The 24,709-nt window shown below is 41.3% G+C and overlaps 1 protein-coding gene across 1 annotated transcript in view; it reads right to left on the bottom strand.

The window, feature by feature from the left end:
* Positions 1–24,709, bottom strand: part of PTPRT (protein tyrosine phosphatase receptor type T) — a 342,262-nt gene that overhangs the window by 87,662 nt on the left and 229,891 nt on the right. The window contains exon 12 of the mRNA XM_075516941.1: positions 6,246–6,519. Coding sequence (XP_075373056.1) covers positions 6,246–6,519 — 274 coding nt within the window. The remainder of the gene's footprint in view (positions 1–6,245; positions 6,520–24,709) is intronic.

Genomic DNA, 24,709 nt, shown 5'->3' with positions numbered 1-24,709 from the left:
ATACACAGTTTTTTTCCAAAAAACAGTAAAACCATTTTCGCACAATAACATTTGTTTTCTGAAAAATACTACTTTGGATTCAGACAAGGTACTTTCCTGCCCACCGTAAAGTAAGATGCTTCTGTTTAGCCAATGGTAAAGCAGGAATAAACAATGTAGGTAATTCTCAATTATCCACCCAGATGGCTTAAAGCAATTATAAGAAAAATAATGAAATAAAGAGATAATAAAAAAGTTGTAAAAACCCAAAAATAATGTCCCCAAATTTCAGTCTCCCTGTTGTTTCTGAACGTTCTTTCAAACACTGTGGTACCTAATTCCCATTTTCTGATATCACAGAAGTTTTACAAGGCCTTATGTCTATAACAATCTTAACGATGACCCAAGATCCTATACATTCAGCGTAAGATACCTGTTTCGTATTATGGCTGAAGTCACAGGAAGAATTCAGTTTAAGATCCCACTAGCACTACTACTTCAGATCTGTATCACTGCCAGGTTTCGGCAGACATTTTATATCCGAACAGTAATAGAACAAGGCATATTTTAACCAAGATCCTGGAATAGGAAAACACTGCATGAATACGTCCTCCAGCTCTTGATCCAACCTTCATTTTCCAACATGCTTCGTACCCAGAAAGCTTACAGGCAGAAAATACTGCCTATTAAGCTCATCCACATGTTTACTAGAACATATTTATGGAAGTTTGTTTTCTGGAACTTACTTCCAGATGAATAAAACATGATTACAGGGTACCCTCACTCAAGGCTGAACCCTGGCTAAATGTTTAAGTCCATACACCGTGAACACAGACCATATGAGGGCTGTGTTTCGGGGTGCTGGCAGACTGTTCCTGGAGAGCAGACCCGGACCTACAGCTGGAATGAGCTGGAGACTCTCTGAAGAAGACACAAACCATGCTGAGGAGCCTGGTAAGCCCTCTCTGCCAATACAGCTCACGCACACAGACTTGAAACTACACACCATGAGCCTGTTTTAGCATCCCTCTGAATTTTCAGGGTTTTTTTAAACATTCTTTTAATATAGTTTGTTTCTTCCTTTTTCAAAGAAAGGGAGCTGATGCTGTTTACTAATTATTTAGGTTCCTAAACGCACATTTCACTGAAGCACGCTGGATGATAACAAGACAAGTTCTGCCTCTGTCTCTTTAGTGTTTGGATGGGAACAATTTTCTGCAGAAAAGGGCTATGAGGCCAGCAGGACATATGTTTATGTGACAGCTGCATCTTCACAACCTAAAAGGGCAAATGATTTTTTTTCCTTTTCTTTTCAAATGACAGCTTGCTGTTTACAGACTACGAACAATAAAAGAAGCAGAGCTTTTTCATCCATCTGTTTTCACACCCACAATTTTTTCTTTCCTTTACTATTATTATGACTTTGCATTCGTTAAACAGCGCATGCCTTGCCTGAAGAACCACCTGCCAGCACCAGCGAGACCTGCTGTCCCCAGACGTACCGTTTGGGGCTGCCCTGCACCAGGCACAGTTTCATCAGGTGGCTCAAACTGGGGACGGGCAACTTCAACTTTCGCTGGTGCGTAGACAAGACAAGTAACTACCAATCTCCCACTTGGCCTCAGTTTCAACTTCAGTTCCCCATGTCCCAGAGCTATACACTGAGCTTGCTTGTTGGCAACCCTTCCCACAGGATTAGAAACCATGGTTCTGTCCCCTGAACATCCTAAGGAATTGGTTTTTGGTCCTCAGCAAATTTTGCCCAAGTTCAGGGGAGCTACAGATCGTGTGTTTCTTTTTCATCTCACTGAAGCCAACTGTTTGCTGTCTTTAAAATGAATCATATGCACATAACTGCACAGGGTCTATGGATTCCCCTATAATTTCTACTGCCAGCTTAAGGAAACTGCTAGTTCTCTGAGAGACTAAGCTAAACCTAGTACTGTCTTTCCAATTGTCAGCTATTTTTAGTATCTGTGTCATTTGGAGAAGGGAGGTTTAACAAAGTGGTTAGGGCTTTTATTATTTACTGTAGAAAGTTATCTCAGTGATATATAGTTAATCATTGAATACCCATACCTCCCAAAGTCTCAAACGTGAGGCAGACTGGAGGACTTTATTTACGCTGTTGACAGAACTATCAAGAAAACACTCAGGCCCACATACTCTGGCCCAAGATGGCCAGTCAGATCTGGAAACAGGGACTTACACAGAGTGAAGTGCTTCCGCAGCTGCTTTATTTCTGCCCCAGCAGCTCCAACATGAGATTAAGAAGCAGTAAACGTAAGTGAACAAAACTGTACACTCGAAATCCTACTGAACACAGAGCTCCTCAAAGAAGTACCTCATTGGTTTTTTCGTGGGCCGTCTCCACAGGGATGAATGTGGAGGCTCTGCTGGCAGCTCTACCCATACCTCCAAAACGTCCCAGAAGAAGAATGTTGTGTACTGTGAGTAGACCCGTCAGCATCCACAAATCCAGGCTGAAGTCCCCGGACAATAATGAACGGCCTGATAGTGCATGTAGTACAAGTCATTAGAGAGAGAAAAAATCAATAAGAATCTCTGTAGAGTCTATCATTCCTTCAAAAATAATATTCTCCTTGATTCCTGCGGTGCTACTTTTCCCAATTCTGACCTGACAAGGTCATTCACCTGTTGGACCCCCGGGCTGCAGGGGCGGCTGGCAGCATCCCCCGCGTCACCTCCAGCTCTGGTACAAAGGCTCCTGCCTCATCTCCCATTTAGAGGAAAAATGGCCAAGAGTTATTGATTGCAACCGTGCCCTTACAGATTTCATTTTAACTCAACGAGGTAAAATGCAACCGCAGGAAGGATTTTTCGGAAGCTCTGGTTTCTGAGCCGCTCAAAAATTCAGGCAGGTTTCACACAGCAGCCAAAGAATTCTCCCCATTTGACCGTGTGGCTGGATCGCTACCCGGAGGCTGTCGCCTACGATGACCCAGACAAAGAACTTGGGGACAATAAAACCTGCAACTTTTAACTTCGATTATTAAGTCAGTATAAGGACAAGAGGGGATAAGGAGTAACCCAGTGTTGCCTCCCTGGCCTCACCTTTCAGAGGGATCAACGCTGAAAGGGCTGGTGTTTTAAAGGGGTGAGCTCAGGGAGGTTTTTCAGACCAGGAAACTTCATGTGCTGCCAGGCAGTCATCTGTAGCGGGTGGCACCAGGACAACCAGCAAACATCAGTTCACTACCTGGATGGCCGCGACAGCCTGTGTGGAGATCCTGCCAGAGGAGAGCCAAGGCATTCGTCCATTCTTCTTCCTGTGTCCCTTCTTGTGCTAACTCCGTCTAACAATTAAACAGTAACTAACGGTGCTTCTCACCCCCACAGTTACAAAGCCTGGAGCTTCTGTTTCCTTTTTCTCTTTTCTCCCCTCTTACTTCAAGCTCCGACACATTTCAGTTCGGCATCTGGCTTTCAACAGTCCCTAGGAGGGAAATTCACACAATTTGGAAGCGTTGTGTATCACAAAGCTGAAAACCATTCTGTTTCACACATGTTCTATTCAGACCCCTGTCTGGAAGCAACACCACGTTGACCAAACTTCATGCAACTGTCCACAGAAAAGAATCCATCCAGCCACAGCTATCTCATTCAAACTCTCAAACAACAAGTACAACATTGCACAAGAGAAGGCAGAAAAGCTCGTGATCTGATTTTGCAGCAATTTGCCACACTTGTTTTGCATCCAGCTGTTAATTACGTTCCTTTCACTGTAACAATCACGGCTAATGGTTGCAGAGCAGACGAGAACACGAAATGAGCACAACCCTCCACGTACAGAGGAGCTGAAACAATGCAGAACTCCTGTAACACTTCTACCTCCTCCTAACCAAGCTCTTTGACCAAATACAGAATGTTCCTTCAAATTAAGCTCTCCCCAGAGTCCTACATTTCCAAAGGAAGATGTTCTGGTTCACTGCACGAAGGCTTCTCATTGCAGGTTCCAGGTGTGGAAAGAAGCTTCATCATTCCACAACTGTCAGTGATTAATGAAACTATAGAATATCCTAATTAAAAAGTGAGCGGCAATATTCTGTTAAGGTTTTCATGTGCAAGGGAACATAAGGCTATGTTTTAATTGTGCTAAATTGTACTGTTTCAGATTTTTTGCAGATGTGCATTATCAAAAGTGCCACACTGCAGCCATAATTATTAGTAGGCTTTACAAAGACCAGTCAAAGCTGCTCAGGTTATAGTGAAAACCCAGAACTCTTAAATACAAATTATACCTGTAAACAATTCTGGGAATGAAACAAAACTTATTATTTACAGCTGCAAAAGACTGGATGAAAATCAGACCCTAATGTTTGAAATGTGGGGCTTAAGGATTTTATCCAGAAACAAAAAGTATCACAGCTACTCCTTTGAAGATCCATATTCCACTCCTGGACATTTCCTCTATGTTTTTTCCCACAGCACTGCACTTCGAGGATATTGCTGTTGATTGCTCACACAGGAATTTGTTCTGTCTGGCAGGATACTTCTCATGCTGTCATAAACTCTGTATTGTTGCATACAGACTCTTTTGATTAACTTTTGCTTAAGAAGTCCTTTACAGTCTTGCGTTCCTATTAGAACAGCCCAAGCAAGTCATCCTTTTTTGAGTCCTTATCACCTTGTATGTAGAGAGTGTGATGCAACCTGACAGCTACAGAGATCCAGAAAAAGCAGGAACCACACATTCGTGCTGCCTTAATCCAGAACGCCAAGGGAAGCCTACATTTCCATTCATATAACCCATTTATGGCATATTATATTGTACTTAAGCAAATAAAGTTTTTTCTTCCCTGGGGATCCATTCACTAGCAATTAACTATCACACAAGGGGGAACTAACTAGACGCAGAGAGACATATACATATATTTCACAATTTCCTTCATAAAGGCAAATCCAAAATTGAATTAATTGAGTAGTGCCGGAAGGAAACTGTATCGACTAGAAAGGAAACCAAGGTGAAAACCAGCACGGTATCGAAGAGATTTGTGCTTGTCAGCCACACCGCAGAAACTCTGCAGGAGAATGGTGATAAATGAAGGTAGTAAAACACCAAGATACGTTGTGAACATCCACTGGCATTGCTAGCCTATTAAACGATGTTCGGTCCTCTGTGATGTGCAGCTGCGTTTTGGGCATAAAAGACGCTATCCCAAGTGGAGACCAAAGCCTACACCATTCACTTTTGACTGATTTTTCTAATTTTGCTCTTTCACAGGTGATGTTTTAGGGAATCTATCTATGTTCAAGTTAGATTCATGAAAGCACTGGCAAATGTGCTAATACACACTTGGCTACCCAACTTCTTGATGCCATGTTAATGCTCTAAAACTCTTCATGAGGCTGGAGCGTCAAGTTGTATCATGTTATGTGATAACAAAAAACAATTAGGGGAGTCAAAGGGGAGGAATGTCAATGACTGCTTAGACTGGATCTGGCCTGTACACTGTTAGCCGAACTGACCTGAAACAGGGGAGTTAAAAGAGAAGGTCACACACTATTCTAGGCTGGAATAGAAGAATAGAAGAGGGAAAAGAGGCCTTCCCTCTTCCTGTGATGCAATCTGTTGGGGCATTATGCGTACGTCACTTGAGTCTGAGAACAGCACAGACTATGTTTCCTGTGCAGTCTCCATTTTAAACTTAGTATCACAGAGTAAGTACACGTAAAAATATAGTCCAGGGTATTCAAAAGGAATAAGACAGACATACACATAGTCCCCCCTGCAGTACAACTTACATTTTGCTCAAGCTGAAAATCCCAGCCATAAGTGCTACACTATGATGTGACCAGATGCAAGCTACAAGGTAATTCAACTTCATAGCTTTTGCATAGTTCTCATCTCATAACGTCACCTCCAAAATCACAAGCACTGCGAATTGGAGACTATCAGGATATTGCAGTTACGTCTTTTAACAGGACAATAGCTCCTACTCTGGCATTAATGCAACTGCAAGGAAAAAAAAAAAATCTAAACAATTCATTTTGTAAATCACATGCCAACATGTGTCTTTACATTGTCTGGCTCCCCAACAGGTTTCTCATTGGATCTAGGCATCAGAGAGAGACTTGAGTGAAGGACAACTAGTGGCATGTTTACTTTTCATCAGATTTCAGTAAGAAGGTAATAATGAGGAGGAATTACACTGGCATCCGATGCAGAATGAAGGAGAAAGATGTGGAGGACAGACAGAGGTGGTCATATGTACAGATTCAACTTCAATTTTCTCTGCACTTACTCCATTTGCCTTGCTAAGAGCCTGGAAGTATATGCTGTAGCTTTTCAGGGGAGAAAGTGGAGCATTCCAGTAGCCATTGTAGGTTTTGTTGTCGCCCACTGTGAACGGCTGTGTGACGGGCAGGTTGATGGGTTTCAGCTCGGCTGCAAAGTAGTGTGGTGAGTCAAGACTGGAAGCGTTCTTGTAGCTCACTGGGACAGAGAAGCATTCAACGATGTCTGCAGCTCTCCGTGCTTTCTGCAGCTTCTCCTCCTTGACAACAAGTTGATAGACACTAGGAGGGAGAAAGGAAAGTAAGATTAGAGCCCCAAGAGTCTTAAATACCAAGAATGTTTCCAACAATAAAAGGAAAAGGCAAAGTAAGAAAAACGCTGCTAGGGCATCACAGCAAACACCGTTCTTGGCACACCAGTAAGAGTGGCCACTGAATGTTACTATGTGTGCAAGATGCTGATCGCTTGCTCTGTTGATTTAGTTGAGTTAACCAAGGTACACCTTGGTGAAATTCAGAATAGATTTTAATCACGTCACACTTTGGGAAAAAGATTAACTAATAAAATACCCAGTCTATAATGAATTTTTAATGCACTGCATATTAGAAAGCAGGTGCTTTCTTCTTCAGCCACCAAGTTGAAGCATGATTTGTTTGCTTGGGCCGAATGGCGATTGTGGTAGAGGAGAGCGTTAGCAGGTGGCAATGGTGTCAGAGCCCTTTTGAAACAGTTTCAGGGTGCAAGAATCAGTTTAGATCAAAAAGATTCTCACATCTGCTAAGAATGTAACTTTTTTGGCCCTCCCTCACATCTCTTTTTGGGATATATCCTGGGATGTAGAGTCCTCTAACGTTAATTTCTGATGGCAAGTCTCCTCCTACCTTCCATCACTAAAAGGCTGGCTTATATACCGAGCAGGTGGCTTTAGAGCTCTCCCAATTCACTTTTGTTTCAGGAACAACAACAACTCTTCATATTCTTTCCACTTCTATGAAATGTTAATCCTTTTCGATTCCTGCTAAGCTTTCGGCCTCTACTGCTATATGTAATAGCAATCGTGTTATTTCTAGCTTACTATTTCAGGCTCAAAGAGGTTGCAAGGCATTCAAATGCACTCTGCTTTTTTTTTGTCCTCGCGCAGTTAACAAAGCCCTCAAGTTCGATGCTGCTACAGCTGAGGCAGGTTTACTGTCTGCTTAACACCACTCACCCATTTGACAAAGAAAGATACCGCTGCAGTCATTTTATTTTTTGTCAGGATATTCACTTGCGCTGCCCTCACCCGCCTGTGTGAGACTGGTCCTTTGTTTAGTCAGACAGGGGAGATCGATTAAAAGATTGGAAACAGCCACCAGCGTATCATTCTCCCGGCTTTCACAGGCTCATTGTTGCAGAAAGACTGGTCTGAAAAATTTCTCGCATAGCAATAGCTCATCAATGCTTCTGTGGGAAGCGAAGTTCTGGCACCTTCAACAAGCAGGAGAGAACCAAAACCTCGCTCACGCTTTTGGATTAACTGTTGCTTCAGGTCTGCGGGTATCTGGCACAGTCGCTGTTAACAATGAGGTGGTCAGTGAATCACTTGGAAATCATTTGGCTCCCACTGCCAGACACAAAACCAACTAATCTTTACAAGCATGACCAATTTATGAATCGCTTAGTACTGAAGTTGTCCTTACGCAGGCTGCTGCTAATGTCTGCTAGTGCAGCAGGAGCACCCACCAGACGTATGGATTGCAGCCTTTAATGACGTCTCATCAGCATTTTGGAAAACTTTCCTCAATCCTACAGTTCATTAGAGGCTTTAATAAAATATTTTAGACCTTCTCTGGTGTTTATTTTACGATTTCTAAAAAGATAAACAGGCTTCCCAGCAACACTTTTAGTATTACCATTGAGGATGCAGTGGGAGCTGGAAGCAAAAGCCTGTTTAACCTAACCCCTCCCCTCAGCTTAGCAAGAGAAACTTTTAGATTGCCATTTTGGACACTGTTTACTAATGGACTATCTGCAGACTCTTATTCTGACCCTTCTATCTGGCAATAATAATCTACACTACTGGGAAAGTTTGTCATTTTGTTTGTCAGCAATGTGCAAAATTGTAGCTGACATTTTTATGGGCCTTTGCCACATGCCTGCTAACCTAAAAATGTTTGGTTTCTATTTTATCCAATCCCAAATGCTTGTCGTTTCCTTTATGTATATACATATATACATATAAATATATATTAATCTCCTTCAGCCCAGACAGAGGCCAAAGGTTCCCTCTTCCTATCTCCCTACAGTGTCCACAGGCTGACTCTCATTCTCTTGGCTATCCCGCTGGCAAGCAAAGAGCCTACACACTGTTGTGTCTTCAGAGAAGGGGAAGCTCCCAGGGACATGAATCATCAATCCCCAGATAACTGAACTCTTTCCCTAACTATCAGAAAACTTATTTACCTCCAAAGACATTCTCAGTTTCTCCCTTGACAGTTCTAATGTATGTTCCACCACTATAGGCACCCTTTTATATAATGAGAAAAGAGTTTTGATACATATAGAACCTAATAACAGATACTCTTTTGCCTGTATTCTTTCACATTTTCGCTTTCCTACTTAGCCATTGACGCGCTTCTTCCTTTCACGGGGATAACTCACTCTTTTAATGACCTGAAATTTTACTTTTAATGTTTATTCTTTTGGAATAAATTGAGGTGTTTCTGGCAGCACAACGGTACGTTCATGAGCATTCAACTGAAATGTAACAGACATCCCATTTGCGTTCAAGTTAAAACCCCATTAATCTCCTGCTCGAATACTGTCTCCTTTTCTATGAAACAAGTGTCTGGCCTAGCGCTGCTGTCACTGTTCCCTCTAACACACCTACTCTGGTGAAACTTAGGATGAATGACTGACCGTGTTCTTGGCATGTTTTTCCTTTATGCCCCAGCTCACACCAACTGACACAGCTCATTCACCTCTTTGTGCTTGACCTGCTTGACTTGGTGACCGTCATCCTTCAGCCTCACTCTTTTCTCTGAGTCTCAGTTATTTGGTAGCGGTCAAGTGGCTACTCTCAAAGGAAGTGGTCAAGTGGCCAAGAGCATGGCTGACTTCAAAGATTATTCTGGACTGAAGATTATCACTCTGAGAAATTGTTTCCTTATCAAATGATCGCTCTGGGTCTCACTTTCTGATATTTTGATCCCAGTATTTTCATCTATCTAGACCCTCCAGAAGTGCAGGATTCACAATTCACCCTCAGCTAGCACACAGACTGGCACAGTCGCATTTTCTTTTTTCTTCTTTTCTGCCGTATCTTTGTTTTTCAGGTTACGCTCTTTTCTGCATGTTTTGTTTTTACCCAGTAGCAGAATTTTCCTGATTGCCTTAAGAACATTTTCAGAGATCAACTTCTCTGCATTAACTAGTGAAGTGCTGTAAGGCACATTGAGTGCTCCCACACCCGCTACCGTCAGCATAAAGATGCTCTCCTAACTGTTTGCCTTTTCATTGGAGCAAAAAGCCAATGATTCTACGTCCGAATGAAATTCCTGTGGGAATTCTGCATAGCAAGCACGCAATTACCCGCCCTAAAGTTTGGCCAAACCATCTGTATTACTACAACAGTTCTCAAAAGAGTGACAGTAATTGAACTTTGCTCAGAAGACGATAACTTTCCACGATACATTATGACCCCCAAGATTGCAGTCGGGCACTAACTCAAAATAAACTTGGTGAGTAGGATCTGCCCTTTTGGCCTGCAAAGGCACTTCAGCTGCAATCACATCGCTGTTTCGGTGCTGAGCAGGGTCAACCATTTGCAACTTGTTACAGCTGACAATTTTGTAATACACAGCAGCGTGATTACAACCAAGGGAACGGAGGAGTACTTTTCCAAAAAGAAGTGCTAGAGGGAAGGAAAAAAAGTGGGCAATGGAAATAAGGAGGAGATATCCAAACTCTTCTATTAGCTCTTATTCTGGCTACCAGGTAGGCAGTAACATGGATTTCCTGGAGCTCTCCCCCTCTCAAGCATCAAAGCTACTGCTTCCAGCCAGTATCAGCTAACACTGCTTTCATAGCAGGAATCAGTACATCAGTTGAAAATGCCTAGCTGGATAAAAGAAAGTTTCAGTGTCATACATTGAAATTATATTCCAAGAGACAACAAAAGCAGAACATTAAAACTCCCAAGACTGTATAACAACTTCAGTACCAATAAACTGAAAGAGGATACAGTAAAATTAACTACTACATTTCAATTTTTAATGTTCAGCCACATTTGCAAACACTGCAATCAAATCCACACACGTGCATGCTGCAGGGCAATAGAAGCAGGGGTCTTGTCTTCCTAGTGCTAAGCTACTCCAAGACACCTCATTGCAACCAAGTTGTACTGCTGTCCCCATAAATGACAGGAAAGGACTGGTTTCCAAACATCCATAAGCTCTGCTCTCCAGAGAGCTCTCCAGGGATTCTCAAATCTGGGCTACGAACCAAACGCCTGACTTCCTAGAAGGCTGGGGAGCTGCCTGCCCTGTTGCGCAGCTGCACACTCTTATTAGAAATGGAGGCCAAAACTGGGCTCCTTGATAAATTTCACAGGTCTTAGATAGATAAATCCACTTTAATAGAAGCTTTTTAAAGTTTTTGACAGCTCCATTCTAAATCACTAATAAAAGCACCAGCCATAATAGTCACCACGGCACGTATGTTGTCTGCAGAGGAAGAACATGTGCTCTTATCATCATCTACAAGGTAATCTTTTAAATGATGAGGTCTCGATTCAGCGTGGAAGCACAAGTACGGATAATCAACATTCCAAATCACAGCCCGTCTCTGAGCTCCCTCTGAGTGCTCTTAGATTTCTCCTTCCCCTGCTCTTCAATTTCTTTTTGTGCTGCTTGCAGCACAATTTGAGGATGGACTGAGGAAACACTTGTCCACAAATCTAGCCATGTATTTAGACCAGACTCAGGTTCTGGACGTAGGATGTGCATCAATGTGGAGGGGAAAACCTGAGTCAGAGCTTTCCATAAAGCATTCAACATCTGGTCGGTGCACTTTGGTATCCTGACATGATACTTACCAACAAGATGTAATCTTCACTATACCCCGGTAATGGTAGGGTATGAAAAGGAATATAATTTCTTTGTAACCTTGTGATCCCCTCACCTGACTTATTAAAGCTTAAAAGAAACAATGCTTCTGCAGCTTAGTACTCCCTCTGGACCAATTTGGGTACTAAATTTTCTTAAACGTATCCTATAAAGATTTCATATATTTTCATTTAATTTTAATATTTAACACATAAATATATTATCAGCCATATATTATTTCCAACAATATTTTCTCCTGGGGAACAAAAATAAGTGGCAATTAGTACAGCCTGCTCTTGCAGTGCATTTTTTAGCATATTATTGTGAGCAGGTTTTGCAGTTCACCCTACAGAGAACAGGAACTTCTCATTTCTAGCTCAAATGAACACATTACTTTCAGAATAACTGTTTGACAGGCTACAGGAAATAAGATATTACCAAAGGGTAGAGGTTTCCTTATTAATAGTTATTTTAATTCAAAGAATGAAGGACAAAAAGGGCAAATGAAGTAAGGATGGAAAAGACTTGCATCTTCCAATAGCTGTGTAATCTCACACTGAAGGCATGTGGGATGTAGCAGCCAACGGGGAGCTGGACATTGAATTTCCATTGTTGCGCCTATTCTATGGAATTAACAGATTCAGCACTTCTGAAAAGGCTATCCAAAAACATGAAAATCAAACCCAAATACTGTCTGACCAATCCGCGAGAGTTAATGCTGCACAGAGGTGAATAAAAGGCATCAAGGTGCATAAGAACAGGGTCAAAGGTACAATAATTAGAGGGACCAACAACCAATTCAGCTTCTTTTCTCTTATTTACAATGCAAATGTTTTTGAGAAGCATGCTCTTAAGACCACGAGAGCATTGTCAGCATACCGGTCCATACCCTTGGCAAGCATCAGGCAGAAGCCCCAGATACCGAGTGCTGATTTCCTACTGCAGAGCTCTGCAACAAACTACGGAAATCGGATATAACTTCAGCCATCAAACACCAGGCCTGCCCACTGGTAATGTTCACTGGAAATACACCCTCAGACCAGTTTCCCTGGATGTTATTTAAACATGGCAGTCCTGGTACCAGGCAGCCTTTTTTTTTAAGAGCCCAGTTTTTAAGTTAACAGTTAAGTCGCAGAATCCAGGCTACAGATCCTTAACACTAGCTTTTTTATCATCTGGTTTTCCATTTAACTTATGATCCCATTAAATTTGGTTGAGCCAATGCAAACATATTTGTATATATCCATGAAGGTTCACCGCCTTTATTCTGACAGCATGGAGCCATCTCCCAGGATACTGGAACGGGAGAGGGTTTGATGTGTTGCCTGACACCCACGTTGAGAATTCAGATTAGCTATTGAATGTGCATATGCTTGTTTTACAGCCAAGTTGATTTCACTGATGCAAACTGAGACAGAAGAGTAGCATCAACATCTTTATTTTCTCTTTCTTAAAGGTATCTAAATAAAAGCCTGAATTCTGCCACATAGACAATAAGAAATAAAATAACGGGAAATTTGAGGAAATATAACAGGGATGGAAGCTAGAAATATCCTAAAAATCCATCAATACTCTATAGAGCTTACTCTAAAAAATTTTGAAATTAAAGAGTAAATGAGATCCTTCTTACAGTGTGCCTCCAGCCCGCCCATGAACTTGCATAGAAGGGATTTTGTAAAAAATTCAACCAAAACCCACTGAACTCTAAAAAAGACTTACATAACATAAATTCTACTAAAATTTACAAGAACCAAAGGGAAAACTGCCATAAAGCCTGATGCTGAGCTGTTCTGAGCATACACTGCATCTACAGCACCGCTTTCTTTTGGCTACAATGGCGAATATTTCCTCACCAGGCTCCTCCTGCAACCCTGTAATCAAACATCCAGGCATTCAGAATCGACTCCGCAGACAGTTCCCAAATTCATAAAGTTTTGTGGGTTCAAACAGGTGGCAATATATTCCTGAGAATTGAGTTACCTGCTTCACATGTTCTAAAATGTCACCCTTAATATCTTCAATAGCACCTTTAATCAGAAGCTCTGAAACTAATCTACAAAACATAATGAACTGAGTTTCACAGCCACCTAGGATGTACATACAGGACCCAGTGCACTGTTCTGCAATTTTCTGTCTATTTAAGAACTGATTCGAAACCCATTAAAATCAATTAAAGATTGCTACTATTCCCATTACGCTTTGGAACAGCTCCATGCAGAATACAATATGCTGAAGTTAAGGTTAGCTTTCAATAAACATTTTTGTGCAGAAAACAGGAAAAAAAGAGATTGTTCTGCGATGTCATCTTCTGGAATATGCTTGGCTATTCCAAAGATTCAAAACCTAGCCCGTTATGAATATTGGACTGCAATGTCATCAATCAGGTGGTTCGCATCTGCAAAGCATTCACAAAAATAAAGCTTATAATAGTGATACTACTCAGGGAAATAGTCTCTCGTATTGCAAAGTTATTCACACCAGATCCTTCATTTTGGAGTTATTTTTGTGTGTTCTTTTAGCCCATTCATTTAAATTAAACAACTCTTCTACTACATTCGCTGAAGTTGAAGAATACCAACAAAATAACCCAAATTCAGCCAAATTTGTAAAAATGGCATTGAAAGAAGAGATGGTAATTACTGCTATTGCTATGAAAAAAAACCTGCTGAGATAGAGCCAATAATAACGTAATCCATTTAATCAAGAAGGCTGGTGAGAGAGTCTCTTCACATTTTCTTCTACTCTCATATTCCGTTCAGTCGTCTAGATTTACTACCAAGGCATGTTATACCCTGAAATTCATGAAACAAAGGGTAGCGATTTCACACTTGGATAATACTATTTGGAGCCAGACTTTTCACATGGGCATTCTTTTACTGCTAAAATTTCAAGCTTTGTTAAATTTCTATGGTGATTGAAATGGGCTCTAGAAAAAGTAAGAAAGTTTAAAGACTGCATGCTCCCTGTATAGAAAAGAGAGATGGTCCTGTATTCTCCCCAATCAGTATCAGTAACTGTGATGAGCTACCTGTGGGACAGGCAGTGATATCTATTTAAGGAATTGTGCACTGTGTCAAGCTTAGAAAAAAAGCAAAAACAAACAAAAGATTTGTATTAGTGTTTGTAGAAAAGCATCCTGCTAGCATCACTATATCAAACGCTACCTTTGGCCAGAATACTTCGCAATTTCTTTGCAGTCATACTGCAGCATCACATAAAATTCCCACAACTGACTAAAAAGTGAAAATCTATTAGAAACTAGCAGGGGGGGTTTGTTTTTGTTTTGTAGTTGTTGTTGGTTGGGGTTTTGTTTGTGGTTTGGGGTTTTTTTTTTGTAACAAGAAGTGATAATGTCATGTCAAATGTAATGTCACTTGGCCTCAGACCCTAGGTGGGTAGACTTTTATCTGGACAGACCTCTGAGGTACAATACATAATTACCCCACCGTTGCAGATGTATAAACAGTGGCATGGCAAAAGTGCAATGAGGGACTTGCCCGGTATCACACAGTATCAGCTGGATGTAAACAAATCCCCACATTCTTGTCCAATATTCCTACTTCCACCCACCAGCCAATATGTTCTGTCTAATGGAGTCTGGAGTTTCCAGCCTGAACGCATGCTAATCCTACGAAGTCTTTCAAAAAGGCAAAATAATTTAAAAAAAATGCTACTTCTGGGCATCCCTGGAGATGTGACCTGCAGAGATGAAGGAGGAGCAGCCAGCGCTGGGACATAGCAGTGTTTTGGAGACCGTCTCTTTCTTAAAACTGCACCACACAAAAGACACAACAGATTGTCAAACTTCCACGAATGCCAGCAACAATGTTGTGCCAACAGGCAGGTACAACGATGGTTTAACAGCTGTGCGCATGTGTGCGCACCTAAATACCTGCGTGGGTGCACATATGTGTGTATCTATACATAAATACATATATTAAAATCAGTGCTTCCAACCTCACAATGTTCCACTCACCATTACTCTTCTGTGAGTGACTAATGACCACGTCTTTCCAAAGACGGACAGCTATTGAAAGAAATCTAAAAATGCAAATATTCCCATATAGTTCTGAGCAAGTCTAATGATCGCCGCAGTGTCTGCGCACAGCAAACAGAAATGTGGTAACGTGCACAAAACCTAAGTAGTTGTCAAAAAGACAACTGTATTGACAGTCAGTATTTACTGACCAAAAAGAAGGATTTGTGTGCTTGCAAGCCCATTCTTCCCAGCTGTATCATTTGGTCTAATAAGAGATGCTATCCATAGTCACAAAATTACCTCCTTTCCATCCCCAGACCCTCAGAACACTGCCACTGCATCTATTTACTTGTATTATATATGCATCATTCTTTTAAATGCTTTAAATTCTCTCAGTTTAATCTCCTTGGAAATAAAAATTAAAAAAAAATAAAGAAAAAAAAATAACCAGAGGGCATTTCAAAACTCTGTGTTCCATTATCTCAACCATCTCCATAAGCCTGACCTGGCTTGCAACACAGATTAGACATAATAGCTGCTGTTCCCCGGCGGAACAGGCCCAGTCCCTATCTCGCCAGTTCAATGTTATTCTGTGCTGGCAGATTAAAGATAATGAGTGCAGACAGATAGGGCTTTCGCTGCAACAGGAGCTCATGTTAGTGGCTTTGGAGGTGTTTTTTCCCTCCTGAGCCACCTGCCATCTGTTCGATCTACAAAAAAACCCCCAACCCCTTTTCCGTGAATGTCGCTTAGCATTAAACAGGCATTGCTGACTGCAGGCTCGTCGTCGTCCTCGGTGATCGCTGGTTTAAGACCAGAAGGAAGTTTCAAGGACAAGAAGAGCCAAAGCGGATCTTGAGCAAGCTGCAGGATGAGGAGAGACTATGAGACACCCTTACTGGGACTGTCCAATACCTTCTGCCATGTCCTTCATAAAAGCGGTGGCTTGGACAAGGGGATGGGTATATTTGCACATATTCTCAGTCAGAATTAACTGGGATATTTCCAATGGCTTCCATGAAATTAGGTCCATTTGGATGCAGAAATAATCGAGCTTGTATTTCAAAGCTTCCTCTCCCTTTTCCACAATCACAGCTACCAGACTGTGGAGGGAAAACCCACATATAAGAATCTGATGGCTTTTTTAAGAGAGAACACTAGAAAAATATTTTTGCTGGTTTTGTGTGCATTTGGTTTTTTAAAACTAAAAGGCTAAGACAAACACAAGACAAATAGGGGGAACCTGTGCTGTGTCTAACCTCAGGAGAGACTTCATTACTAGACAAGGCCCATATGGCCAGATAACAGTCTACTCACAGTTATATCATCAATGTACAACAGAAAAGATGAGCTCTCCTGGGTAAAGATAATATAGATTTTCAGCACCTGAAGCTGCAGGAGTATCAGTCAGATTCTTTCAATTTTTCTGGACACTTCGTGCTTTTCAGAAAGAGCAAAGTGATCATGCTTCTGACACCAGTGAGAGGTCTTCAGTGGTACCTTCGCTACAGTATCTCCTGCCCCGGAACAAAGGAAAATTGAGGATGGAGAAAGGGGAGAAGGAAAGTCCCAAGGGCAAGGACTTCTCTCCATCAATTCGCAGCTGGTCTGTCATCACCTGTAGACACCCCTTACCTCCACCATAGCGGGAAAGGGGCAGATTTAAACATCGGGAGGTTGTATCTGATAACCCTGTACTTCACCAACTCCCTTCAAAGCGAAGCATATTTTTGATGCAAGAGCAAACATGAAATATAGGGTGTATCCTTTGGCAGAAAAAAAAATCAACCTGCGTCAACATCAGCTCCTGCAGTTACTTAGGGATCTGTCAAGGTGGGCGCTGAGGGAAGTCAGCATTGCCTCCTCTGCTGTTCTGCTGTTCGACCTTTCCACCAAACATACTGCGCGCTCTGCCTCTCCTCGCCTTCCTCTTTTGCACCATGATTACTTTTAATTAAACCAGTCCTATTTCCCCTTCCTTTTGCACAGTAAGCAAATCCCTCACCATCTCCCAGCTCTGCCTTTTGCTTTGGAAAAGCGCTGTGCAAGGAGAACTGAAATTATAGAGGCAGAATAGCATCATGGCTGCAGAGGTTTATTCTTCTGAATTGTCTGGCTGCATTTATGATAATCCCTTCATTCCATCTGCAGCCCACGCACTGGTGCAGCAACCCCCTTTTCTAGTTCCAAGAAATTATGCATTCATTATGGAGGAAATTAACACCTCAAAGCAAACTATAATTAGGAATTCTTCAATTCGGTTTATGCTTTTTCAATTAGGCCCTCTATAATTTTAATCACGGGAGCATTAACATGTTTCCGGAATTTATATACCTGTAGTATAATTAAATCCTGAAATGCCTTAGTCTGCAAAGCGAAGCAGAGCTTACTCATCTTCCCTTTTATCGCGGTTTTGTGTTATTATAGACACATTGAGGGGCACCTGCTAGCGTAAACACTGGCTGCCACATGCAACAGGAAAGAGCCCACTTGCCCTCTGAACTCATCATCCCCACTCCTGGTAGAGGGACCGCTGGCTGGATAAAGCTTGTGCACTGCTTCTGAGGGGTGGACATTTGCCAGGGACTTGTGCCCAGACTCATCCCAACTCATTTTAAGTACCTTAAGGAGCTGCTTCAATTAGGTAAATCATCCTCTGTGGTCTGCAAAAAGAGCCAAGCTCCTTTCTGTGGGCTGCTCCGACCTTGCGTAGCTGTGGTCAAGCTCAGTTCCGGCTCAGGGTCTGATCCAAGGGCCCTCACAGGCAAAAGAAGTCTTGGCAGTATGCCTCAAGAAATTCAGAGTTTCTAATTTTTAAAATCTTTTATGCGGTTTGCTATTATCCTTTTATTCTGAAATAAGAAGGAAAGGGCATATTGGCTCTGGGAGCTGTGAAGCAAAGAAACTTCTTGGAAAAAGAAACCTTCAAACTGGCAGCCATGGGTATTTTCTCCTGTTCCCTCGTCTTACTGGTTGACAGCTTGATGTGAGAAAATGGCCATCAATTTGTGTTTCTCAGCTTAAAGTTCAGACTTCATTAACCTTTTGATTGCTGGAATTTAATCTGACAGTTTACATGGACAGCATAAAAGATTTATGCAAAAACATTCACTGCCCCAACTCTCAGTATCCTCAGGCCTTCGTAAAACTAGAAAGTGTTAGCAGAAGCTTCACTGTAGAGCTAATAAAATGCCGCTTGACACGAAAGAATTGGCTCTACGTGTAATTTGATTGTTAAAATATTGTCATTAAAATATATGCAAATTTTATGGCTTTCCTCTCCCATTTCTGTCTACTGCCAAAGCTCTCTGTGGAATGGTTAGTAAGACACAGCAGGTCATCCAGGCTCAGAGAACGGCTACGTTTCCGATGGCTGACAAAAGGGCAAAGGCAGTTTTATGACCTTTTAAGGGACAGTATTCTCAGACGAACAGTATGCTGATCCAGTAAGAAAGTGCATTTTCTGTACCAGATGAGACAATTGACCCAAAATGCCCCTTATCCTCACTTTTTAGGGCCAACATCTGACTCTTCAGGAGGAACTAAAAAAACATTGAAACACCCACTCAACTAATAATGCCATGCTGCATAAAAGACTAAATATTCCTTCCTGATACTTATGGTTGTCACCTTGCATCCTGATGCATCCCTATATCTCCCTTATGCTTCTCTCCTGATACAGTAGGCAAAGCACTTCTATGATCCAGAATAACTTCGAGTACCACTGCAGTCATCATGTATGATCTAAACCCACCATTCAACGACTCCAGCTGAAATGGAAGCGTGTGCTCAGGCTTGCAGTGCTCTGGTCAGCTCACCAGGGTTTGGACACACTGATGAGGTCAAGCCTGCAAATGCTCACTACGCAACTCTATACTGTTCCTTCTTTTTGGTATAATAAACATCATGCTGATCCACGCAGCTGCCATTATTCCACGCCTTTCACCCAAACTCGCATTTTCATTCTCTCTCACATTCACACATAGTTAAAGAAAAAGCAGATGTGGTTTATCTTTAAAAGGAAAGAAACTCACTCATTTACCTTCAAACACTTGTCTAAATTAAAGGCAGAATGCCATGCAGGAGAAACCCAGCTTGAATGATTTCAGAACAGTATCCCTGAGGTATATTATAGGAGATGTTAATTAATACAGATAATGAGGCTTATAATATCAGAAGCCTAGATTGGTAATCTCATTCCTCATTAGATACTACAAAATTAAAAGATCTAATGTGATGACTGTTTGCCCTGTATTCAATCAACCAAGTCATGTGATGCATACATTTGAATATGAGTTTAGAAAAAGCAGGCCAGGAGTTTTGTTTTCCAGGTATTTATAAGATGCCTATCAAAGCAACTGAACTTTCAGAATTACCAAGGGCATGATAATTTGTTACGCTCCCCATAGCTTTCAACATTAGAACCTTGTTTATTGTTTTGCTGATCCTTGACTCCAGTCTTTATTTTCAAGCACAAGGTATGCTGCGTGGGAGTTTTAAGAACAAGAAATTGCCACCCTTTCTTGGCCTTAATGAATTAATTGTCAACATAAATGCCTGAGGCAAGCTCATGCGATGCCACTAAGAAGTTGCAAAGCAGCAAACTGAACAGCATCGCTCCCTATATAGCTATGGAGATCTATACACCAAAGCCACCATCTGTAAAACAAACCAACCCACCAGCAATGCTGCATGTTTATAGCTTCTTGTCTCATTCCTGCTCCACCACAGAATCGAGGTCACTAGCCTTGCAAACTCCTTCATAAGGACAGAAAGAACTACTGCGTGTTAAGAACAAAATCAAAATACGGATGCTAGTGAGAGGGATACAGGAAAGGTAAGTTCAGGATGAACAGATGATGCCTGACATCACAAGAAAAGAAAGAATTATCTGGAAATTAAAGTTACAGCCTATGGCTCCAGAGATTCTCAATTTCTACTTTGTTGCAGATTGAAATGGATGGCAAGTTTTATCTAGTCAAAGTCTCAATTCTCCAACATAAAATGGAAGCAGTACCACTCCCCTTTGCCACAGGAAATCTTCATTTGTTACTCTATGTAGGAATACAGAAGTACACAGATACATCATATGGGATTGTTTGCTTGGAGAATAGCTTGAGCCTGAAACCGGAAAAAACCCACTGTTCTTAGGTGTTCTGTTAAATAACACTACAAATTTTTTGTATTATGTTAATTTGTTTAGCATCATGTAGACTGGAAATATTTCCTTTATTTCATGCTTGGGAGACCAAGAAGCAGACGATAATACCCAAGAGTAACACGGGACTTGGTCCATATAAATTAATTTCTCATACTGGCTGGCTGTTGATATGAAAATATTTGTTTCACCTTTGCTCAGTACTTCTAAATATATTAAAAATACTTAAACTCCCGTTATCCTGTTTAAATTTACTTATTTCCTTTAAGATGCACGTTAATAAACTAACCCATCCTTCCTCACCATCCAAGTGATTACAAGTATCCGACCATTGCACACATATACACAGACTCTTACCTGAATGTATTTCTCTGGGATCACTTACACATGCTACTTACGCTGCATACATATATACATATTTTTTTTAATATATATTCTCCCCCGCAAATATGTATATATGCATAAAGGCAAGTGCAAAGATTGAATACCTTTGTTCTAATAATACTGTTCTTTAGCACGGTACAGGGGTCAGGTGTCTAAAGACCGTCCTATACCTGCGTGCTGGCAGACACGCAGAAGAACATCACAGATTATTTACTGATACACCTCAGAGAACTGCAGGAAGACAGGGAGATTAAATCCATCTTTTTCCAACAAAAAAGTTCTCCGTTGTCTGAAACCCCCCAAAATAATTGCAGACTCTTCTCTAACGTCCTTCTACAGCATCCTACAGCTCCAATACGCAGAGCAGCATAACGACAAGGCAATCGCACCTAAGGGGAGCATTTATTTAAACTCTGAAATCCTCAAAACTAATACATGTTCTGAAATTTTGACTTTCTCCATAATATTAGTATAGGTAGCTAGATAGAACCAATGGCATGTTAATAAACCAGATGGACTTTCAAATATCCAAAACACAAAAAACAGCCCAGTGGACGTGTCAGGTAGACAAAGTCCCTCACAGCGGTATTTGCAAGCAGTGAATGGGATATAAATTCTAAAATAGAGGACTAAAGATGTCATATGTGAATAATCTATGAAGGACTGACTCAGCCCTCCTGACAATAACAGATTCAAAGGCAGAATTATCCTCAAAATCACATTGGAGATTTTCAGGAAAGAGTTGAGGAGTAAAGATTGGTAACACTTGCGTTCTTCTTCCCTCTTCTGAATCTATTATGGATGAATGTCAGTCTTCAGCAAATCAATCATAGCACCATTCACAGGCTTTAGATTGATATAAGAACACCTAAAAGTTATTTTTAAAGGGCAATGTGGAGTCAAGCTCTGCAGGTTATACCATGGAAAATAAAGGCAAGAATGAAATGCCTATGCCACAAGGGAGAATATTTATGCCTGCTGATGCTTCATCTTTCTTTTGGCAATAGAACAAAATAGATAAAAGAATACCTAAGTTTATATTATTTCTATTAGTTCACAAGAAAGTGTCTTCATTGTTATCTCTAGATCGTTAACAATGCCGAGTTCATGATCATTAGTTTTATAAACAACCTCATTTAAGTTATTTATCATGCGCACTGGGGAACATCAGAAATGTCTTAATGTTGAAAGTGACTTTGGATTTGGTGTACTTGCATTTCAGAGGAATGGAAATACAATGAATCTTATTTGAAGTATTCTACAATATTACTCTAAAAATGATCTTGCAGACCATACTCCATCTGTATGCTGCTCAGCCAAAGCAGAATGAAATAACACAAGACAAAGTCACATATCTTATGTCTAGATAGTAGTTTACAGTCACACTCCCACACGTACTCCAACTCACCATCCCCAGCATGTAAGAGGAAATATTAAGAATAATTACTATATAGTCATTTTTTTTCATCTTCACACTTTGGGAGGACTATAATAAAAACCCAGGGCACTGCAGAGCAGAAACTGGCTGCCTGGAGAACTGTCAGGCTGATGAGATGAGGGGTCGACCTATTCCAGCACAGTGAAAGGTCTGAACATCAGAGGTTTTATAAGAAGATGTGAGGAAAATCTATTTCAGACTACTTTCAAGTACCTCTTCAGAACCACCTCAGGCAGGCTGGGATATGAAAGGTCAGCGTGCAGAGGGGAAGGGACCTAGGAAAGCATGGTCATGTCTACGAGGGAGGCCAGGAGAAGAGGCATCCTACCAGCATGCTGCATCACGCGGGACCCCCTCCAGAGACCTCCGCACTGGCTCGCTGCGGTGCCTGGAGATTTCTCACAGTCATTTGTCTCAAATCTGTGTTTTCACTAATGCCTTGGGTAACTGAACAGAGGATGGCATCAGCCTAAGACAGGCTGTAAGTCATTTAAGTTTGTATCAGAATTTTAAAGCATTTTGAAAATCAATTTTATCATATTTAATAGAGATGAATGGAAAATACGATACTTGTGAAGGAGAAATAAAACACACACAAAAGGTAGAACAACTAACCAGACAACAACAAAAAGGATATATTGGATCTCAGCTTGACTACAAAAAAACCACTGAGGAGGAAAAAACACCTCATTCTTGTGTGTTGAGAGTGTCACAAGCAGTTCACAGTATGTTATTCTTCTAATCTGCTGGGTGCTGTTGAGGCCTCTGAGGGAGTGCTACCTGCTTTTGGATGTGGTATTTTGAGAGAATTTACACGGATTGGAGTGTGTAGAACAGACTGAAAGAAAAGGGAAGAGGCTGGGAAAATCTAAGGATGAAATAATTTGATTTGTTGAGGCTAGACTAAGAACAGTCTCTGTGGTTATACAGAGAAAGGTATTCACACATTCTGAGGCGCTCATAGTTAATCAAAAGCTAAAATTTTCCCCAAGACCGCCCTCCCGCAGTCCATTCTGGTTTTCATACACACGTCTGTAAGTTAATGAAATGGGCTCATAATAGCAAGTAATCTTATCACTTAGGTGTGGCATGTAAATATTGCACTCTCTGCAAATGTCTGTATAACAGACTACAATGCAATTAAACCAGACTGAAAATTTATAAAAATCTCTACCGATTTTTTTATAACAGACACATTTGCTGGAAAAGACATTATTCACTGAATGCACTTAAAGTATAGTAAATTGACTTTGAGAAAAATCACAAGACTTTTCAATAAAAAGCCAAAATAGCAACACTCTTAAGACAGCAGGTGGTAAAACGAGATACAGGAATGTTCCCCCATATAAAGAAATAAAACAAAACAGAGCTATGTGATTTTACTGCTCTTTTCCAGCAGAAAAACATCCCTAAAGGACTCAGAAAATAGGCTCCTAAATTCGTTCATATGGAGTACCAGAGATTGAAAGGGAAACTTTAAAATACGTTACTCAGAAAAACTAGAAAAGGGATAGTGCTAAGTCTCAAAGAGCAGATTTTTTGCTTGAGAGTATCAATGCAATTTGGGGGAAAGCTGTGACATAGGGTGGACCCCCAACTGATACAGGATATTTCATTAAATCGAGTAGTATACATCTGAGAAATTTGCTCCTGAATACTTAGTGGAACATCCTTCAAAAGCACTCAGAACCTGGCAGTGGGGCACAGAAATCCAAGTTACTTTTGAAAGAAGGGACTATGGGTTTTTACAATACCACCCATAGGAAAAATTTCAAGTGTCTCTTGTGAAAACTGGAGGTAAAAGCCTGAAGAGCCTACAGGGAGGTAACGGCTGCTGGATACCTCTGCAAAGCAGTATCCAGCATTCTTATCATAAGCGATTCTAATTCCTGCTCTCAGCTGAGGAGACTGGCAGGATGAATGACCAACCGGCACTTCTGCCAGCAACAGATAAGGCAGTGCCAGCTCAGAAGGGAAGTTTGTTCGTCTGTGCTGGTGCCTTTCACCACGTACAAATCCACCCAGACAGAAGAGAGCAATGCAGTACAGACCTCTCTAAGTCGTGTTTCCACAGTCAGGGAGCGATCTGCAGTCGAGTGGCACTTAGGGACATGGTTTAGTGGGACTTGGCAGTGTTAGGTTTACGGTTGGACTTGATGATCTTAAAGGTCTTTTCCAACCTAAATGATTCCATGACTCTGTGATTTCAGCTTCTCATCGTTACAAACAGGACCCAGCTGAGGGACAGCCAGAAATGTTTTCTGCAAGGTCGTCGCTCTATTCCACGGGTACTTGTGCAGCTCCCTACCCCCAAATCCTTTACTCTGCCAGTAGAAATTGTGCTTGCCTACAACTGGCAAAGCCTCGCTAAGCCAGTTCATCTTTTCTGAACTAGATCACTACTTCACTCCACAACCAGCCCAGAAGC

Source organism: Mycteria americana, chromosome 14 (genome assembly GCF_035582795.1).
Source record: "Mycteria americana isolate JAX WOST 10 ecotype Jacksonville Zoo and Gardens chromosome 14, USCA_MyAme_1.0, whole genome shotgun sequence".
Taxonomy (NCBI): Eukaryota; Metazoa; Chordata; class Aves; order Ciconiiformes; family Ciconiidae; genus Mycteria; species Mycteria americana.
This window is presented reverse-complemented; position numbering and strand designations above follow the sequence as displayed.